The sequence below is a fragment of the Denticeps clupeoides genome, chromosome 4, assembly GCF_900700375.1.
Source record: "Denticeps clupeoides chromosome 4, fDenClu1.1, whole genome shotgun sequence".
NCBI lineage: Eukaryota > Metazoa > Chordata > Actinopteri > Clupeiformes > Denticipitidae > Denticeps > Denticeps clupeoides.
Genome location: NC_041710.1, coordinates 17,194,156 through 17,210,368, shown reverse-complemented (window position 1 = coordinate 17,210,368; position 16,213 = coordinate 17,194,156). Strand labels below are relative to the sequence as shown.

Genomic DNA, 16,213 nt, shown 5'->3' with positions numbered 1-16,213 from the left:
TAAGAAAAAAATAAGTTTGCCCACCCCTGATCTAGAACCTATGACATGAAATCTGTTCCCCACTAAGCAGTTTATAGCCACTGTAATGAGTTAAGGTCTTCTGAGTGGCAGCCATTTGAATGGCCCAGGATGGGGGAGTTCTTCAAGGTGTTTTGTCACCACTTTGTTTGCCTCAGTTCCCATGAGGCAAGTAGAAAGGGGGTAGTAGCCAAGTGGGTAACACTCACCTATAAACCAGAAGACCCAGGTTCAAACCCCAGTTACTACAACTGTGAACCTAACCCTGAGTGTCTCCAGGGGGATTGTCCCTGTAAGTACTGATTGTAAATGTGAAACATCTAATGACATCCACCATAAATATTGAGTCTAATATAACCTGTAGGAATGGTTCTTCCCTTTTGTGGCATGTAGTGTTTTCTCTACTTCAAAAATTGGTCAATTACTAATCTTTTCCTTTGGTAGGTCTCATTAGAACAACTTAGTAATGTCATCAAGTGTTTTGAGACAATAGTTTTAATACTGTTTAATAATTTAATAATTAATTAATAAAATCTATGTTCTGTTCTGTTCCATACTAGTTGCTTGGAGAGGAACGGTTTCAAGACATAGAGAAGATTAAGACTATTGGAAGCACATACATGGCTGTTTCAGGTCTCTCACCAGAGAAACAGGTACTGTTTACATATAGCACATAAAAAGACACATTGACTTACTCAATATAAGCTGTTTTCTGTTGACATTGTAGTATTTATATATTAAAGAAAAATTGAATGGTGCATTAAGATTTCTTTCATTTTTGTTTAGCAATGTGAGGACAGGTGGGGTCACCTGTGTGCTCTGGCCGACTTTGCAATTGCACTGAATGAGAGCATTCAGGAGATCAACAAACACTCCTTCAACAATTTTGAACTGAGGATTGGTAAGAAACACAGGAAGTCTTTTTGACATGACATACTGGGTACATTTGTGTATGTAACATTAACTATTTTGCTGATCCTAATGTTAAATAGTTGCAGAGGAGGATGTAGGGTGTGTGACAGTGGTCAGTCATCCCTATACACTGAAAAAAAACGTAAAGTAAACCATAGTGTTTCTTCTCATTACAGTAGTTTAAAATATTATTGTTTTTTTTTAACTAAGATGTCTAAATTACGCTTATGAGTAAATCGTTTTTTTTTTTACTTCAATGCTAATGACAGCAAGTTTGTTTTGTTTATTCACATTATGACAATGCTAAAATATTATGTGTGACAGATTTTTTTCAGTGTAGGCGCATCCCATTTTAAACATATTTTCTGGGTCAAAGAAATAATGAAATTCTTCTCCAAAATGCAGATTATTGTGAATTATTTCTGTAAATACTTAAGATATACTTGATGAAACTCCATGTCCTGCATCTACATGCACACTTACGTAACTCCCTCTGTCCTCTTGTGTCAGGCATGGCTCATGGCTCAGTCGTTGCAGGAGTGATTGGCGCCAAGAAACCGCAGTACGACATTTGGGGGAAGACAGTGAACCTGGCGAGCCGTATGGACAGCACAGGAGTCAGCGGCCGCATCCAGTTGCCAGAAGACACCTACGCCATCCTGAATGAGCGTGGCTTCGCCTTCCAGTACCGCGGTGAGATCTATGTCAAGGGAATCAGTGAGCAAGAGGGCAAGATTCGCACACACTTCCTGCTCGGCCGTGTGCAGCCTAACCCACTTACGTTACAACCACGCAAGCTCACCGGCCAGTACTCGCTCGCTGCAGTGGTGCTTGGCCTTGTGCAATCACTTAACCGGCAGAAACAGAAGCAGATCCTCAATGACAACACCGGTTCAGGCATCATGAAAGGCCATTACAACCGCAGGACACTGCTCTCTCCTGCTGGACCCGACAGTAGCCACACTGAGGCCCAGGACAAGACGGAGTTGTCCTAGAGACTGTCTGAGTAGAAAGGAGGAAACTTTTCCAGAGACTGACCAATTTTACAGTTTGCCTGAGCCAAATAAAATAAGTGTGAAGAAAAAATTCAAAACAAAATTGACCTCAGTGTCATAGAGACTGCCTGGTGAACAAAAGGTGGGCTGTCCAAAAGGCTGCCTGAACATTTCTCCTACTGTCCATGTTTCTTTTTGTATTTCTTTTGTATTTGAAAACAATAAATGGATTTAATTTTTTATACATGTTCCTGTGTTCCTGTATGTTTTTGTTACAAGTGTGTGGAGTCCAAATGTAGTATTCATAAAAATTGATGGAACAGGTTTAGTTGATGGTTTCATTATTTTCTCTGTAAAAAATACCAAATTATGGGCCTGAAACCCTCCCAAACGTCACAAATTGAAGAAAAGATCAAACACCAAAGAGGGAGAATTTGTCCTTTTCATCCTGTACTAGTCTGGTTTAATCAGCAACTTAATCAACTTTAAAAAAGGCAGCCTTTGGGTGCAAAAATTAAAGATCGCCAGGAGAGGGCGCCAGTCCATCACACAGGTGTCAGGAAACTAGAAAACCTGGAGAAAACCCATGCTCTGGAAACAACATTTGTCAAGATAAAGCTGATTTTGTGGTTTCAGTTAGATATTTTTTAATCTGGATCCTTCTGGTTGTAGAAAACAGTGTATTCTTCACCTGAACCGTAATAAGAAACAGAAGCTCTTCCCCTGCGCTGCAGAAGTGGCAGTATTACCTCCAGATGGTAGTGTTTACACATCATTTGAAATATGAACATGTGTGTGGGTGAATGGGTGTGCATGTGTGTCTATAAAAAAATTTAGTCTGATGAAAATTGGAAGGTTGAATTGCTAAACATTGTTCTTGAAGTGTGTTTCAGCCTCTAAGACTGTTTCATTCATCTGACAGACTTGTATTAAGATGATCATCGAAAGCCAGCACCCAGTGAATTTCCAGTCCGTCCACGTTCAGCTCCATCTGATTCCACCAGCTGGTTATTTGCATTGGACATTGATTTCTGACCCCTGATCGTGTACAGATGGTAGTCAAACAGTCACGTATCAATCTGGCTCTATTTATTTCCCATTATTTAAAGGTAAGCGAGGCCTATCACCACTTACAGTGTCATCTGTGCAACATTTTACAGTCTCCTGAGTGTCATTAAACTGTGCTTATATGCCTAATAATACTGTGCATGGTGCCTAATGGTTCTTGCAACCTGAGCCGCTGCTGTTATTCTTCATATTTTTCTGCATTAGACAGCAAAAGGCAATATAGGAAAACAAAAATAGAAATGTGCATGTCAGTCTATATCTCAGGCTGCATTACCTTGTATTTTTAGCCCAATGAGGATGTTGGCTACTTCAACTAAACAATAACATTTCAATAACATTATATTTCATGACAGTTCCAACAGATGTCATAACAGGTGACATTTTCTTTGAAACCTTTTTTAGTGCTATATTTAGGTATTCCTTTATCTGAAAATTTAAAGAGGTACATATTTAAATATCTAGGATAAAATTATGTATTTTCCTTGCTTCACATACAACTTAAATAAAACCTAAATTCATAAATAATTGCTAATAACTGTATAAAAAATTTTATAAATTATATAACTGAATACAGATATAACTTGCCAACTGCTGGTAGGTTCTTTTTTAAGATTAACCTGTCAGTGAGCCCTTAAAAAAACAGAACCCCCCTCTTCCCATCCCCCTTCACTTCCCATTCTCTCACACCCGCTCCTGTTACGCACGCGGAGTTTCCATGGCAACCGGCTTTTTTCTACCTCCATTCGATCCACAGTAAGATGGGCACCAGAAGTCTGTGTGCATATGTGTATTTGATCCATGAGTGTGAGAATTCTTCTTAGTGGTGGCTGCTATCCTTTAGCACATCACTTAATCTGCTGATAACCATGGAGTGTTGTGTTACTCATCACTGGCTTTTCTTCCATGAAAGGAAATAGCATTTTACCCACCAGTTTCTCTGCTTCCCAGTAGGGAGCTGTGTTTTGCTCATCGGAATCTCTGCTGCCCACCAGGGGACTGTGGCGAGAGTGATGGATGCAAAATGGCTTAAAGGGAAGCAGTTGCCATGGCAATGAGTTAAAGTGATTTGTGTGTGTCTGTGTGTGTGAGAGAGAGAGAGGTTGAGATGGAGAGGAAAAAAAGAGACAGAGAAATGACTGTTTGAAGTGTTTAGTATTCTGAGCTGAAACACGGACACCTTGGTGGCTCATTGATGTTACCCCAGGCGTTACTGTGTTCTTTCCTGCAATCATACAAAGGGAGGAGTTCTGAGACGGCCTGTCAGCTGATCATTACCAGCCTGCTGCATCATTCATGAAGGACCATGAATATTTAAATATGCCTATTAAAACACTGGTGTATGATCTGGAAGCTGAAACAGCAGAGGTTGCTGGAGGTTTATGTTATTTGGCCTGATAGAGTGAGGGATGCTGTTGGTCCCAAGTGCTGTGATTTTGGCAACCACTGAGCCATATGTAATTCTGCTAATTTGACTTTCATTGCAGAATTCCAATATATACAAAACTCAAAAACAAATGTGTTTAAAATGCTCATATGGCTCTGCACATTTATTTTCATGAATGGCTATATTTTCATCCAATCTTGTACAATCCAGTAATGATTTCTGTGCATTGATGTACATCTGCCTGTTGCTAGGCAAGAATCATCTGTGGCCTGGGCTCAGCCAATCACTCTATAGAGAAGGTGTTGGCTCCGGCTGTGATTGGGAGAGGGATGTACTGGCCTCTTAATGGAAGGTGAACACCATAACCTGTGTGATGTGCTTGCATCCATATTCTGCTTTGCATGTTGTTATCATGGCAGTATAAAATGTATGTATGTGTACCATCCAGACTGCATTTCTCTGATTTTTTTTTTTCCCGGAAGAGTCCTTGCAAAATCTCAGCTTTTTGAGTCTGTGCATTTGCGGTTAATTGTGTGTACTGATTGTGTGTGCAAATAGAGTGAATGAGTGTGTAGGTCAGTTCTTTTCTCTCTTGCCAACATGGTTGCTAAGGGCTCAGCATCCCAGACACTGTTTCCAAGGGCCATGGGGAGTCATGAATCCATTCAACCCAAAGAGAGAGAGACAGCAAGAGAGTGAGTGCGCGAGAGAGAGAAATGGGGAGAGAGAGACAGAAAGAGAGTGATAGAGAAAAAACAGGGAAAAAAATAGGATAGATAGGGCAGGAGGCAGTGAGGGGGATACTGATGTGAGAGTTTTGTGCTCCGCTGTCTTATATAAAGTGAAATAAATGTGTTGTGAAGGAGTGGAGTCAACCCGTGTGTGTCTATGTAAATGTGTGTGCGATTGTTATTCATATGGAACTGTTTATTTTTTTAAGCTGACCCATCATATAATGAACAAATGCAATAGATTAAATTATTATTTCTTCACAAATTGATTTAAATGGACTTAAGCATTTGGTGAGAGCTGCCATCAAGTTGATGGAAACTTCTAGCTCATCTTCAGTACCCAGAGCTTCCTGGCAGTGCTTGATCTCTGTTGCCAGTGTTCATTTCTCACATTAAAAGGATGTGTGTCTGTTCTAAAGATGAACACTGGCTGTCCTTGCGGGAAGACAGACATGTTTCATTTTTCTCTTCAGTTCAGAACATCCCAGGTAACCCCTTGAAGTCCATGGATAGGCACTATAGACAGCTCCTCTATCATTCAGACACATGGAATAAAAGTACATTCATCAGGTCTTGGAGCTGCCAACAAATCAGATGCTGAGTATGTTAACGGTTCTACCTGGTTAATGAGTTGTCAACCCACAGAACAACATAATGTGTTATTGCATTTATGTAGGCAGGTTTATGGTCAGTACACTGGTTTGTTGCAGCAAGTTATCTGAAAACGTGATTGTTCTGTGAGTAAGCTTCATTTTGAAGTGTACCAAATAAAGAGCAGCTACAGGGCGCCTATTAGTACTATGAGTGAGAGGAAATGCATGGCAAGAAAATGCATGCCATTTAAGTCACCAATCTTATTTAATTCATATAAGAAAAACATTGTAATAATTTGAGTGTTGAAAATAGCCAAACAATTATGATTAATGATGTCCATCAGAAGGAAGACAGGATACTAATATTTAGGGGCACATGTAGCTTATAATTAAACAGTTAACCCACTGACATCACATGGTCAAACATGTTAGCCTGCTCTTACAATGATCATGTCCCAAACCAACATAGTGAACCCTGGACTGTTCCAGGTGGACTGAACACCCATGATAAAAGAATAAATGTAAATCATGGTAAACTGTTTGAAATGTTGCTGTAATATTAAATTCTATATTTCAGTAGCCCAACGTAAAACTTAACTTAACTTACTTGAATTTGTATGGCACGGTTGGTCAGCATTTGGATTTGTCCACCATATCTAGTGTCTATTGAATTAATCCTCCAAGGAACATATTTTCCGTTCATATATTTTATTACTGTTGCAGAAGTACATAGATTCCAAATGCCCCAGTCGCAGAGCAGGGGTGAGAGAGGGGAAATTCACTGTGAATGCGGAACTCCATTTACACCGAACCCAAAGACAGGATTACATCACCCAACCACAGACATGCAAATACTCAGCCAAAAAGAGAAAACGGGCAGCCAGTAAACACACACACGCACGCACACACACATGTACACACACGACACACAACACACGCACAGTTAATAACACACGCATACATCCTCTCACCTCAGCAAACACACATACATGCATCCACACACAGAACACTGTGTGCTCCGGCTGTAACTTAAATATGCATGAATGTAGAGATATGAAATAAGACACTACGTCCCTCTGACAACATGCACATATACTCACACGCACACAAACGCTAACCCCATACCCTAGTACCACTCTGATCCAGTGAAGACAGACAGAGAAAGATCATGAGCGAGAGAGTGAAAGACAGAGAGATCTCCTTCATAAACTCTTCAACCCCAAGCCTTGTGTGCAAACACATACATGGTGCCTGCAATGTAAACACACGCAAACGTGCGCACACACGCACGCACACGCACTCACAGAGGGAGAGACATATAGAAGAAGGAATAAACTGGAGATCAACAGGAGTGGAGAGATATCAGAGATAGAGAGAAAAGAGACAGGATGTTGGGATTTATCAGATGAATGTGAGGGGCAGATGACACAGAGTTGTATCAAAGTTGAAATGCTCTGGTGGAAAAAATATAATTGATATAACAATAATAACTGTAATAATAATTAGCAGCACCAGTGTCATCACCTTCATTATCACCATCATTATTACCAACATCACCTTCACCAACATCTTAATCATATCAGTGTTTTCTTCTTCAATGTTGTTGTCCATGTTTCACGTCCATTTTACGTCCATTTAGCATTTTTATTATTATTACATTTATTATTATTATAGTTGCTGAAATCTGGTTGGGCTCTCTCTTTATTTTCGTTATTCTTATTTATGAATCGTATGTATTTGTTAATCCTGCACGGCTACACTTGTTTCCTTACTGGGGGCACCGGTCTCCGTGGGAACAGGTTGACTGCTTTCTGCTGGGGGCGGGTCTTTCCCAGCAGCCTCCTTATTTGGAGGGGGCTCAGTCTTTTTGGCCTCACCCTCAGCTTTAACTTCAGGGGTGGGGTCTTTTGCAACAGGGACGGGGTCTTTAGCTGCAGGAGCAGATTCTTTAGCTGCAGGGGCGGGGTCTTTAGCTGCAGGCGCAGGCTCTTTAGCTGCTGGTTTCTCCTCAGCTTTTGAAGGAAGGGCCTCTGCTTTGGCCTCATTAGTGGGTTTCTCTTCCTTAGCAACAGGTTTTTCTTCCTTAGCAACAGGTTTCTCTTCCTTGGCAGCAGGAGCAGAGCTCTTCTCCTCCTCCTTGGCTTTAGTGGCATTGCTCTCGGCTGCAGATGGAGCCTCCTTGGTTGCTGCCGCTGTGTCATTGGCTGCTGCAGATGTTTCTGCGGGAGCTTCCTCTTTGTTCTCTTTGGGAGCTTCACTCTCTTCTGCTGATGCTCCCTCTGTCTTCCCATCCTTTTCTTTCTTCTCATCATTCACATTTTGTCCCTTCTTCTTTTTGCTCAACTTGCCTCCCATTTTACCTGCAAAATATAGCAAGAAGAGAGAAGGTGATAATAAGGAAATTGCCCAACAGGTCTAACAACATCCAGAAAGCAAGAACCTCTGCTAAGGACATGTAACCCGTGCCTTCTATGTAGTTTTGAAAATAAATATGTTTAATTCAAATGAAGACGCATATCTTGACTAATTACTGATGGTCCCTTAATGGAACCTTGGGGTTCTCTGCTGCAAAACAACATGCATGACAATAATGTGCTCAACTTGTGTAAGACTGGGCTATTATAGATTCCATTCTTTATTAACATAGACTCCTTAATCTAAGACTTGTTAGCAATCCATATGATCCATATGTTTTCAGTAATCTTCACTGCAAATATCTGGAACTAGTCTGAAAATTGTTAGTATACACCCTTAGATAATTCACAGTCATATCACATAAGAACTGCTTTTCTACTCTAGAATATCCTGATTCAGCTTGGGATTCATAGTTTTTTCAGGGCTCAATTTGGTCACACACGCAACCTAATTTCTCAATGGTGCAATAAAAAAAAAGAAGTTGGAGATCCAGCCATTAGAGCGGTGGGGAGGGGACTTCTCCATAAACTCCTTGTTGTTCAAGCAACAGACACATTTTAGCTCCAGGTTGTATTCTAAATCAATCAGAGACCATGAAGGGTATGGCCTGCTTCTGATTGGCCGTGGTCCAGATGTACGTTTTGCTGTATGTTTAAAAGTGTGCATGCTATAGTTAGACACACAGAGAGGTGAGTAGCCTGGACCAGTCAGATAGACAGAAGTAGCCATGGATTAGAGCTTTAATCAGGCCTTAAAAGTTATACCCGAGTCCGACAAGTACAGCTTTTAAAAAAAACCATTATTGTGTGCCAACATGACTGTATCAACATTCCTCAGCCACATTATGAGTCATTTATACATTTTTTAACATGATTTTTTCAGACTTTGCTTTCATTGCCAGTGCAACCAGAACATAATCTGCAGAAGCTAGCCTCCATTTCTCCACCTCAACATCAATTTTCATTCTAACTGAAACACATCACCTGACTGCAAATTTACAGCATATGCACGAGGCCAAGCTGAAAAAGCAGAATCCATCTATAAAACACATTAGACTTATAGGCTACTGAGTGGGCACTGGCTTAGTCTGGGACCAAATATACAGACATAAAAAGAAGAGCTCTAAGTTTAACAAATTGGATTGGGTTCCAATACAGTTACTGCCAGATTTACTGCATATGACTTAAATTAATTTTTTTCTGCCAATTATTTTTTACATTTTACAATTTCTGCCTTATATTTTCCCAGTGACTGATCATCAAGTGGAACATAACTAAATATCAGTAATGCTCGTGATTTAATGCCTTCTGACTCTTAAAAATGTATAACATTTTGAATAATGTATGATAATTATTTTATTCCAAAAATTCCTACAACATGCTTTTTAGGCCATTCACCACAATCACATTGAAAGATGCAAATGATTGGGTAAAATATTGGCATTTTCAGACCCACATCAGCAGCCTGTTGTCACAGCAGAGCTGCTAACAAACCAACAACCACTGTTAATGAACTTATTTGCATAGTCAGCACAGAGTGCTGAAGGTGGAAACATGCAGTGTGTCTTTAAATGTTTATATGTTTCAGTGTGTGTCTGCAGCTTCCGTAGATTATAAGTCGAAGCCAAGATATTAGAATAGCCTGTTACCTAGGCAACAAAGTGATCACACCAACGATTCCCAGTTCACACGTACACACAGGGCACAGCACAAACACACACACACATACAGCCTAATAACAAGTTAGTGATGCAGAGTGTCAACTGCCCCCTCCTCTTTTTGCCTTGACTCCAAGGGTAACAACCATCTGTCTCTCTCGCGCTCACTCCCTAGTTCACAGGTCCATAATCATTACACACATACTGTATATACCTACACACAGCATGAAGCTGGCAGTCTCCTTCTAAACAGGTTCCTTTCAAACCCCGGAATACAATGGAGACTGTTACACTCTTCACCAGTGTTACACTGTGTGTGCTCGCAAGTTTGTGCAAAAGTCTGTCTGGGCTAGACAATGGAGACTGGTCTCCCATTCACCGGATGCAGAGCAAAGTAACACAATACACCACTGTCTTGCCAACATACAAACTGTACACACATGCAGCATAGACACACACACCTCAATCTTTCTCTTTTAGGCAGATGGTCTGAGCAGTGGGAGATGCTAAGCCGAGCCCTATCATCACACAAGCACACTTCATATTCAGAAGACACACATAAACACACATACAGATTGTGGATTCTGAATCAATGTACAGCATCTCTGTGAGAACTATAATTATGACAGACACATTTCTGTGTGAAGATTAGATAAAATTATAGGTAGGTTGATTAACCAATTTAGATAATTGCAACAGACTGTGATAATGGAATGTGCTCTTTGGTTGAGGTTTACACTTTGTCCCCCCTGCTTCTGTAATTATTTTGCTTTGTAGCGACAGTGAAATGCAGTAACCGGCGGGAAAAAAATTTAAAAAGCCATTTCATCTGGGGTTTATGCCTATAATGAATCATCATTATTAGTTTCAACTTTTATTCGCTAATGTTGATAAAAAGGTAAATTAATATAAACAGAATTCGACACATGCATCATGTGCTTATTACCAGCAGATTATCAGATTATCATGCAACTTCAGCAATATTGATCAGAACACATCTCATTCTCATTCTCATTCATTCCTGTAAATGCATGTCCACAACACTGTCCACATTGGAAATGTACAGGACTCACAAAATGTCACAGATAAATACCAGTGCACATATACACAAATCAATCACATTTTTTATTATAGATGTATGCAAGTTGCATACTCAAGATGGATGGCAATTAAAATGGCTGCCAAGTCACACTGAATCTAGTGCAACAGAGGGAAAATAGAAAGGGATAAGAGTGAATAAAGAAAGCCAAACTGTCATGCAGAATCATGAACCAAACACTGAACATATCAGTCTATTTAACATCTGTAATTTTGAGGAAGAAAAACATTTACAACATTCAATTTGTCATTGTGACATAACCAGTGTAACAATTAATGAAATTTTACTAAGGAATGGGAATGGGATCAGGTTTGATTCTCAAAAGGTTAGGTTACAGCTGATGTTTTCTGAACCCCTCGTCTTAAGACCTGATGGTTTATAATAATATTTTATTATTGTATATCATGTATATTGTGAATAAAATGTCATGCTCTACTTGACAGCAAAATGAAACTCCACAGGATCCATATAGCCAAAACTTGGGGGTGGTAGTGGCCTTGTGGGTAACACACTCACTTATGAACCAAAGACCACAACGTTCAAACCCCACTTACTACCACTGCGTCCCTGAGCATGACACTGGGGGACTGTCCTTGTAACTACTGACTGTAAATTGCTCTGGATAAAGGCGTCTGATAAATGCTGTAAATGTAATGTATCTTTGGATTGCTTAAAAGCAAAACCAGATTTATATATATATGATCCCTACAACTGAAACAGTTACAACAGTATTAATCAATGTCAAGAGCTTCTCCCTGTTTTATTCAGTACCTGCATGGAATAAATGCAGGAAACAGACTGCATGGGTTGCCTGGACCCACCAAGAGGGAAAATAATTCATTCATTGCAAACACACACTGACATAGTACAAAATGAGAAATAGCAATAGAAATCTCTATTGTAACAAGGTATTAAAGCTAAATATGACTGTCAGGTGAAACTCATTAATTGCGTTGATAGTAATAAAGCTGCAAATGTTCTCTACTTCTTTTTGAATAAAACTGCATTAAAGCTATATTACTTTAAAATGTTACTGTCAGGTTTATTAACAGTCCTCATAATTACTGGTAGAGGTGTAGCACAATGCACTACACTACAGATGCCTCAAATCACAATACATTCAAGCATTATTAATATGTTAACTTTGACATTTACTTCTCACCCAATACATGTAATGTGATGCAGGAAAAATATTAAACATTTGCGCTTTAGGTAATGGGATCAACACCATAGACAGCTCTGTGTCTGTGACTGTACATGAGTAAATTAAAAAATAAAATAAATTCAAACATCATATTTAAACATGCCTGAAACAGTTTTTTGCAGAGCATTTTCCCAAGCAGCTGTCCTTGGTGCTGAACTGTGGAGTCTTCTACCTTCTGTGCTTAGACTTCAGGCTTCTTGTCTTTGAAACTGATCTAAATGTCTGAATGGGTACCCTATAGAGGCTCAATTCTGGATATTTTCAGGGACAACCAAACAGCATGACTATTAATGAGCCACATAAAATTTGAGAAATTGTTCAAAATTGTTTGTGGCACAGAAAAGATTTACATGCAGTACGTACAACTTTGAACTGTATAACAGAAAAAGACTGAAAATCACCATATATATAGTTTTAGTGATATATATACTGATCTGTATGAGTTCCTCTCCATTAGTAATATGTTGAATGGAGCATTCCATTCTACACCTTTCACCAAATTCACTGAAGAAGCTGGTTGGTCCTGTTGGACCATTACCAATAAACACCATGTCCATGTGAAATGAAAAAAAAAATACATAGCAGTCATTCTTTACAATTCTTTGCTCTGTGAATGGCCTAAACCCATTTTTAAGCAGACTTGTTATTTATTTGATATATTAATTTGATTTAGGTGATTACACATGTATAGTAGAGAAGTTCCAAAACATATATATAAAAAAATGTGTTTGTGTGGTTTTTCCTGCTCCCACCGAGGCATTGAGAGTGTGTCACCATCATTCCAGCTGGGACTACTGCCAGGAGCCATTTCACCACTACAATTTACGGATGTATCCTTCCATGCCTCAGTTGCCATGGCTGCAGTTAAACGTGATATCAAAGCAAGCAGCCATTAATAATGATTAATGCACATTTACTCTTGTTGGGATTCAAATGCTTCGTGCAAAAAAAAAAGATTATTATTGTTCCATAACATCTGATTGTGAAACGCTGTCCTGGTTTTTATGCAGCTGCTTGCTAAAACAGCAATAATGGGTTAATATCGAATTATAGCAACAAAAAAAAAGTGACCTGACAGACACCAGTGAGATTATTTTAATAAAGTAGGTTTGGGAATACTTTTTAAAGTTGGACTACTATTCAAACCTTTCCTGTGTCTGTACGCGCACACACACACACACACACACACACACAATAAAAGACAGTAGGGGTTATTTTTGACTGTTACACTGATATAATTCCTTTACAATTCGAAGATATTAATGAATTCATTAACTATCAGGAATTGATGTCAGGGGCAGTAAGGGCCAGAGTCAGGATGGGGAGCAAAAATCTCTATGTGCATCACGTGCGCGTCCACGTATATAAGCGCGTTCTTGATGAGCCTTTCAGAATATTTAAATGCGAGGGGAACGAGGGGGTGGACATCGACTTGGAACAACGGCCCCTGCCCCGCCACACCTCCGTGAAGAATTCCAGAATTCAGTTCAACGGAAGCGCGGGAAGCGAGGCGCGGCGACGCGTGGACGCACTGGAGACGACGGCGCGTCCGATCGCGCTTCTGCACCGGAGCTATATACGGCAGATAAAGGTCGCGCCGCCTAACCTCATCTGAGTCGGACTGCGAGCAGGCGTCAGGTAGCAGCGGCTCCGGGCGCTAAAAGCGACAAGACTGACTGCTGGAGAAAAAAAAAATTAATAAATAAAAATAAAAGCATCCACACCCATAGCGCACTGCGCATGCTCCGCGCACAGACAAAGGACTGAGGCTGTGCTGTCAAAACTGGAGCGCAGACCATGCGGCTGAGCCTTGGAGTTAGGGAGCCAAGATGATGATGAAATTGGGCACAAGCAAATGTTTTTGTTCCTTTTTCTTGTGCCATTTGGCGTTTTGTTTTTAAGTGATCAATTTGTAAGTGTCAAGTGTTTTTTTTGTTTTATTTTCAGTAAAATATCATATATAATGTTTTATAACACAAGCCACAAAACATTGCCCTACTGTTGAAAGCCAATACATATCCATTATTAACTTGACACAAATTACCGTGCCAGGGTTGCCAGGGTCGCGGCATTAACGCCAGAATTTGCCGTTTTTGAAACAAGATTGCACGGTGAATTAAACAAGTGGCTCTCGGGGGGGGGGCATTCGACTATTATACTACTTCAATAAAAATGCTCAGAAGCATTTTACCTCCGGTGCACAAAATGAGAACGTGTCTGTGGCACATATCGCTGATGCACAGAGTCTGGTTTTCAGCCTCGAAACAACACAGTTGGTGCAGATTGAAGCAATTTCACAAAGATGTGATGAGACGAGAAATTTTGGCAGGATCTGGCAACACCGAATTGTGTCACACCTTCGCGCCAGACAAAGGATCGTGGGGCTCGCACTGTCGTTCATTAGTGTATTAAACCTCCCCCACTCAACATTAAATCTTTTCTCAGAATTGCACCTCGATTTTCACCCACGTGAGAGTGTGGGTGAGAGATTTGCGCATTTGGGGGAAATTTGGGAGGCAGCGTGCATTAAGGGAGCTGAGAGACACGCCCCTTTGTGCGGCGCGTTGAATATAACCTGTGAAATTGGTTATGGCCGGACGCTTTAATCGTATGAAAATGTTATTTTTGGCCCCTTCAGACCGCGGTGTGTCCGCCAACGCACGTACATCCAAAGACAGACGTTATCGGAACAACCGCACAAATTGCGCATTTCTGGAATGGTGGAAGAGTGAAACTTTTTTTCGTTTGAAGATAAAGGAAGAAGAAGAAGTGCATGGAAGCGTTCTTACCTTCTCTCCGGTCCCCGGTGTCTTTCTCGTATCTTCAGTCTTTTCCCCGTGCGCGTGGCGGCGGTTCTGCTCCGCGTGGCTGCGGTTGCAATTCTTCTCCGCACGCGCCCACTGTCGCGCGCGCGCGCGCGCGCGCTCGCTCGCTCGCTCGCGCCCCTTCGTCTGAATGGAGGGGGCGCTCGCGAGCCGCGGCGCGGCGCGCCCTCGTTCACCCCACGCGCGCTCGCGCGCGCGCGCGCACATGGCCCCGCACGGAGGAGCGGGGAATCAGACCGGGAGAATCTCGCACAGCTGCTCGTTTTTGCTTGCAGTGCGCGGTGTGTGTCCCTGCCGTCGCTGCACGTGTTTCGTTTGCGTTGCGTTTGTCCTCATACTGGCTTGTGTGGCTGCGTTTTGTGTGTTTCATGCCAACTTGTCTGCCTCTTGGCCCACATCTCTGCAGAGTGGCTTACAGTTTATGTGTGTGTCTCCTGGCTGGAGTGCGGCTAATGAAGTTACTTTTGTCTTCCGCCTTTGGTTCATCATCTTTTGACACAAGCATCTAGAAGAAATAACAGATTGCAATGCCCATTGACTTCAGCCTCTAAGGAATCTTCCTGACTGTGCAGTCAAAGGCGTATTTCTCCAGCTGGAAGAAAAATGATGTGGCCAAAGCCACAACGCTGTTATCATATGGCGAGGTACATCAGTAGAACAGCACCAGCGATTCTGCTTGATGGTGTACTGATGCATCCACTTCAATTCAGAGTCAATTCATCTAGTGTTCATGCCTTTGGATGGCAAGAAGAAACTCATTCCCTAAAAACTATGGCATCATTAATAAGCACTTTTATAGCAGCATGGATACCAAGAACACCTCTGAAGTCTGCGTGTGTCATTTTCAGTCTTTATTGTGTTAAAGTTTAGTCCAGTGATTATAACAATGAAGAATGTCTTGGTGAATGCTCAGTTCCTGATATATAAACTATACATATCTTAAGAGCAAGGCAAATCATGAGGTAAATTGCAATCACTCAGGACAGCATCATTTGCACTAAAGCTGGGGATGTGCTGGCCACCTCCCACCGACCAAATAACTTTTTTTTTTTAATGTAGGTGTTATCTAATCCCCCCATGTCCCTGTGTGTTAGATTCTGCGTGTGCTCAGTTATTGGTTGTTCAGGGTATATCCCCTCTTCCCAGCCTGCACTGCTTGGTCCGATTTTTCACAATGCTGATTAAGATTAGCTGTGATGAATGGATGCAACGAAATCATACAGTTCAAACAAAGACAAACCAGACATGTGCATAATAATTCATATCACTGCACAGAACATAATGGATTACAATTGTCTCAAATGCTGCTTTA

At 41.0% G+C, this 16,213-nt stretch overlaps 2 protein-coding genes across 3 annotated transcripts in view; one reads left to right on the top strand and one right to left on the bottom strand.

Moving 5' to 3' along the window:
- The window catches only part of adcy8 (adenylate cyclase 8 (brain)), a 28,816-nt gene extending 26,643 nt beyond the window's left edge, over positions 1-2,173 (top strand). For both annotated transcript variants that reach the window (XM_028976266.1, XM_028976265.1), the window contains 3 exons: positions 579-671; positions 805-919; positions 1,441-2,173. In XM_028976266.1, coding sequence (XP_028832099.1) covers positions 579-671; positions 805-919; positions 1,441-1,925 — 693 coding nt within the window. In that variant the 3' untranslated portion in view covers positions 1,926-2,173. The remainder of the gene's footprint in view (positions 1-578; positions 672-804; positions 920-1,440) is intronic.
- Positions 2,174-6,392: 4,219 nt separating this feature from the next.
- Positions 6,393-15,011, bottom strand: basp1 (brain abundant, membrane attached signal protein 1). Its single transcript, XM_028977396.1, has 2 exons — positions 14,866-15,011; positions 6,393-8,061 (listed from the first exon to the last, which is right to left on the bottom strand). Exon 2 carries the CDS (start codon positions 8,054-8,056, stop codon positions 7,442-7,444), a length of 615 nt encoding a protein of 204 aa, XP_028833229.1. The 5' UTR covers positions 8,057-8,061; positions 14,866-15,011; the 3' UTR covers positions 6,393-7,441.
- Positions 15,012-16,213: the final 1,202 nt, after the last annotated feature.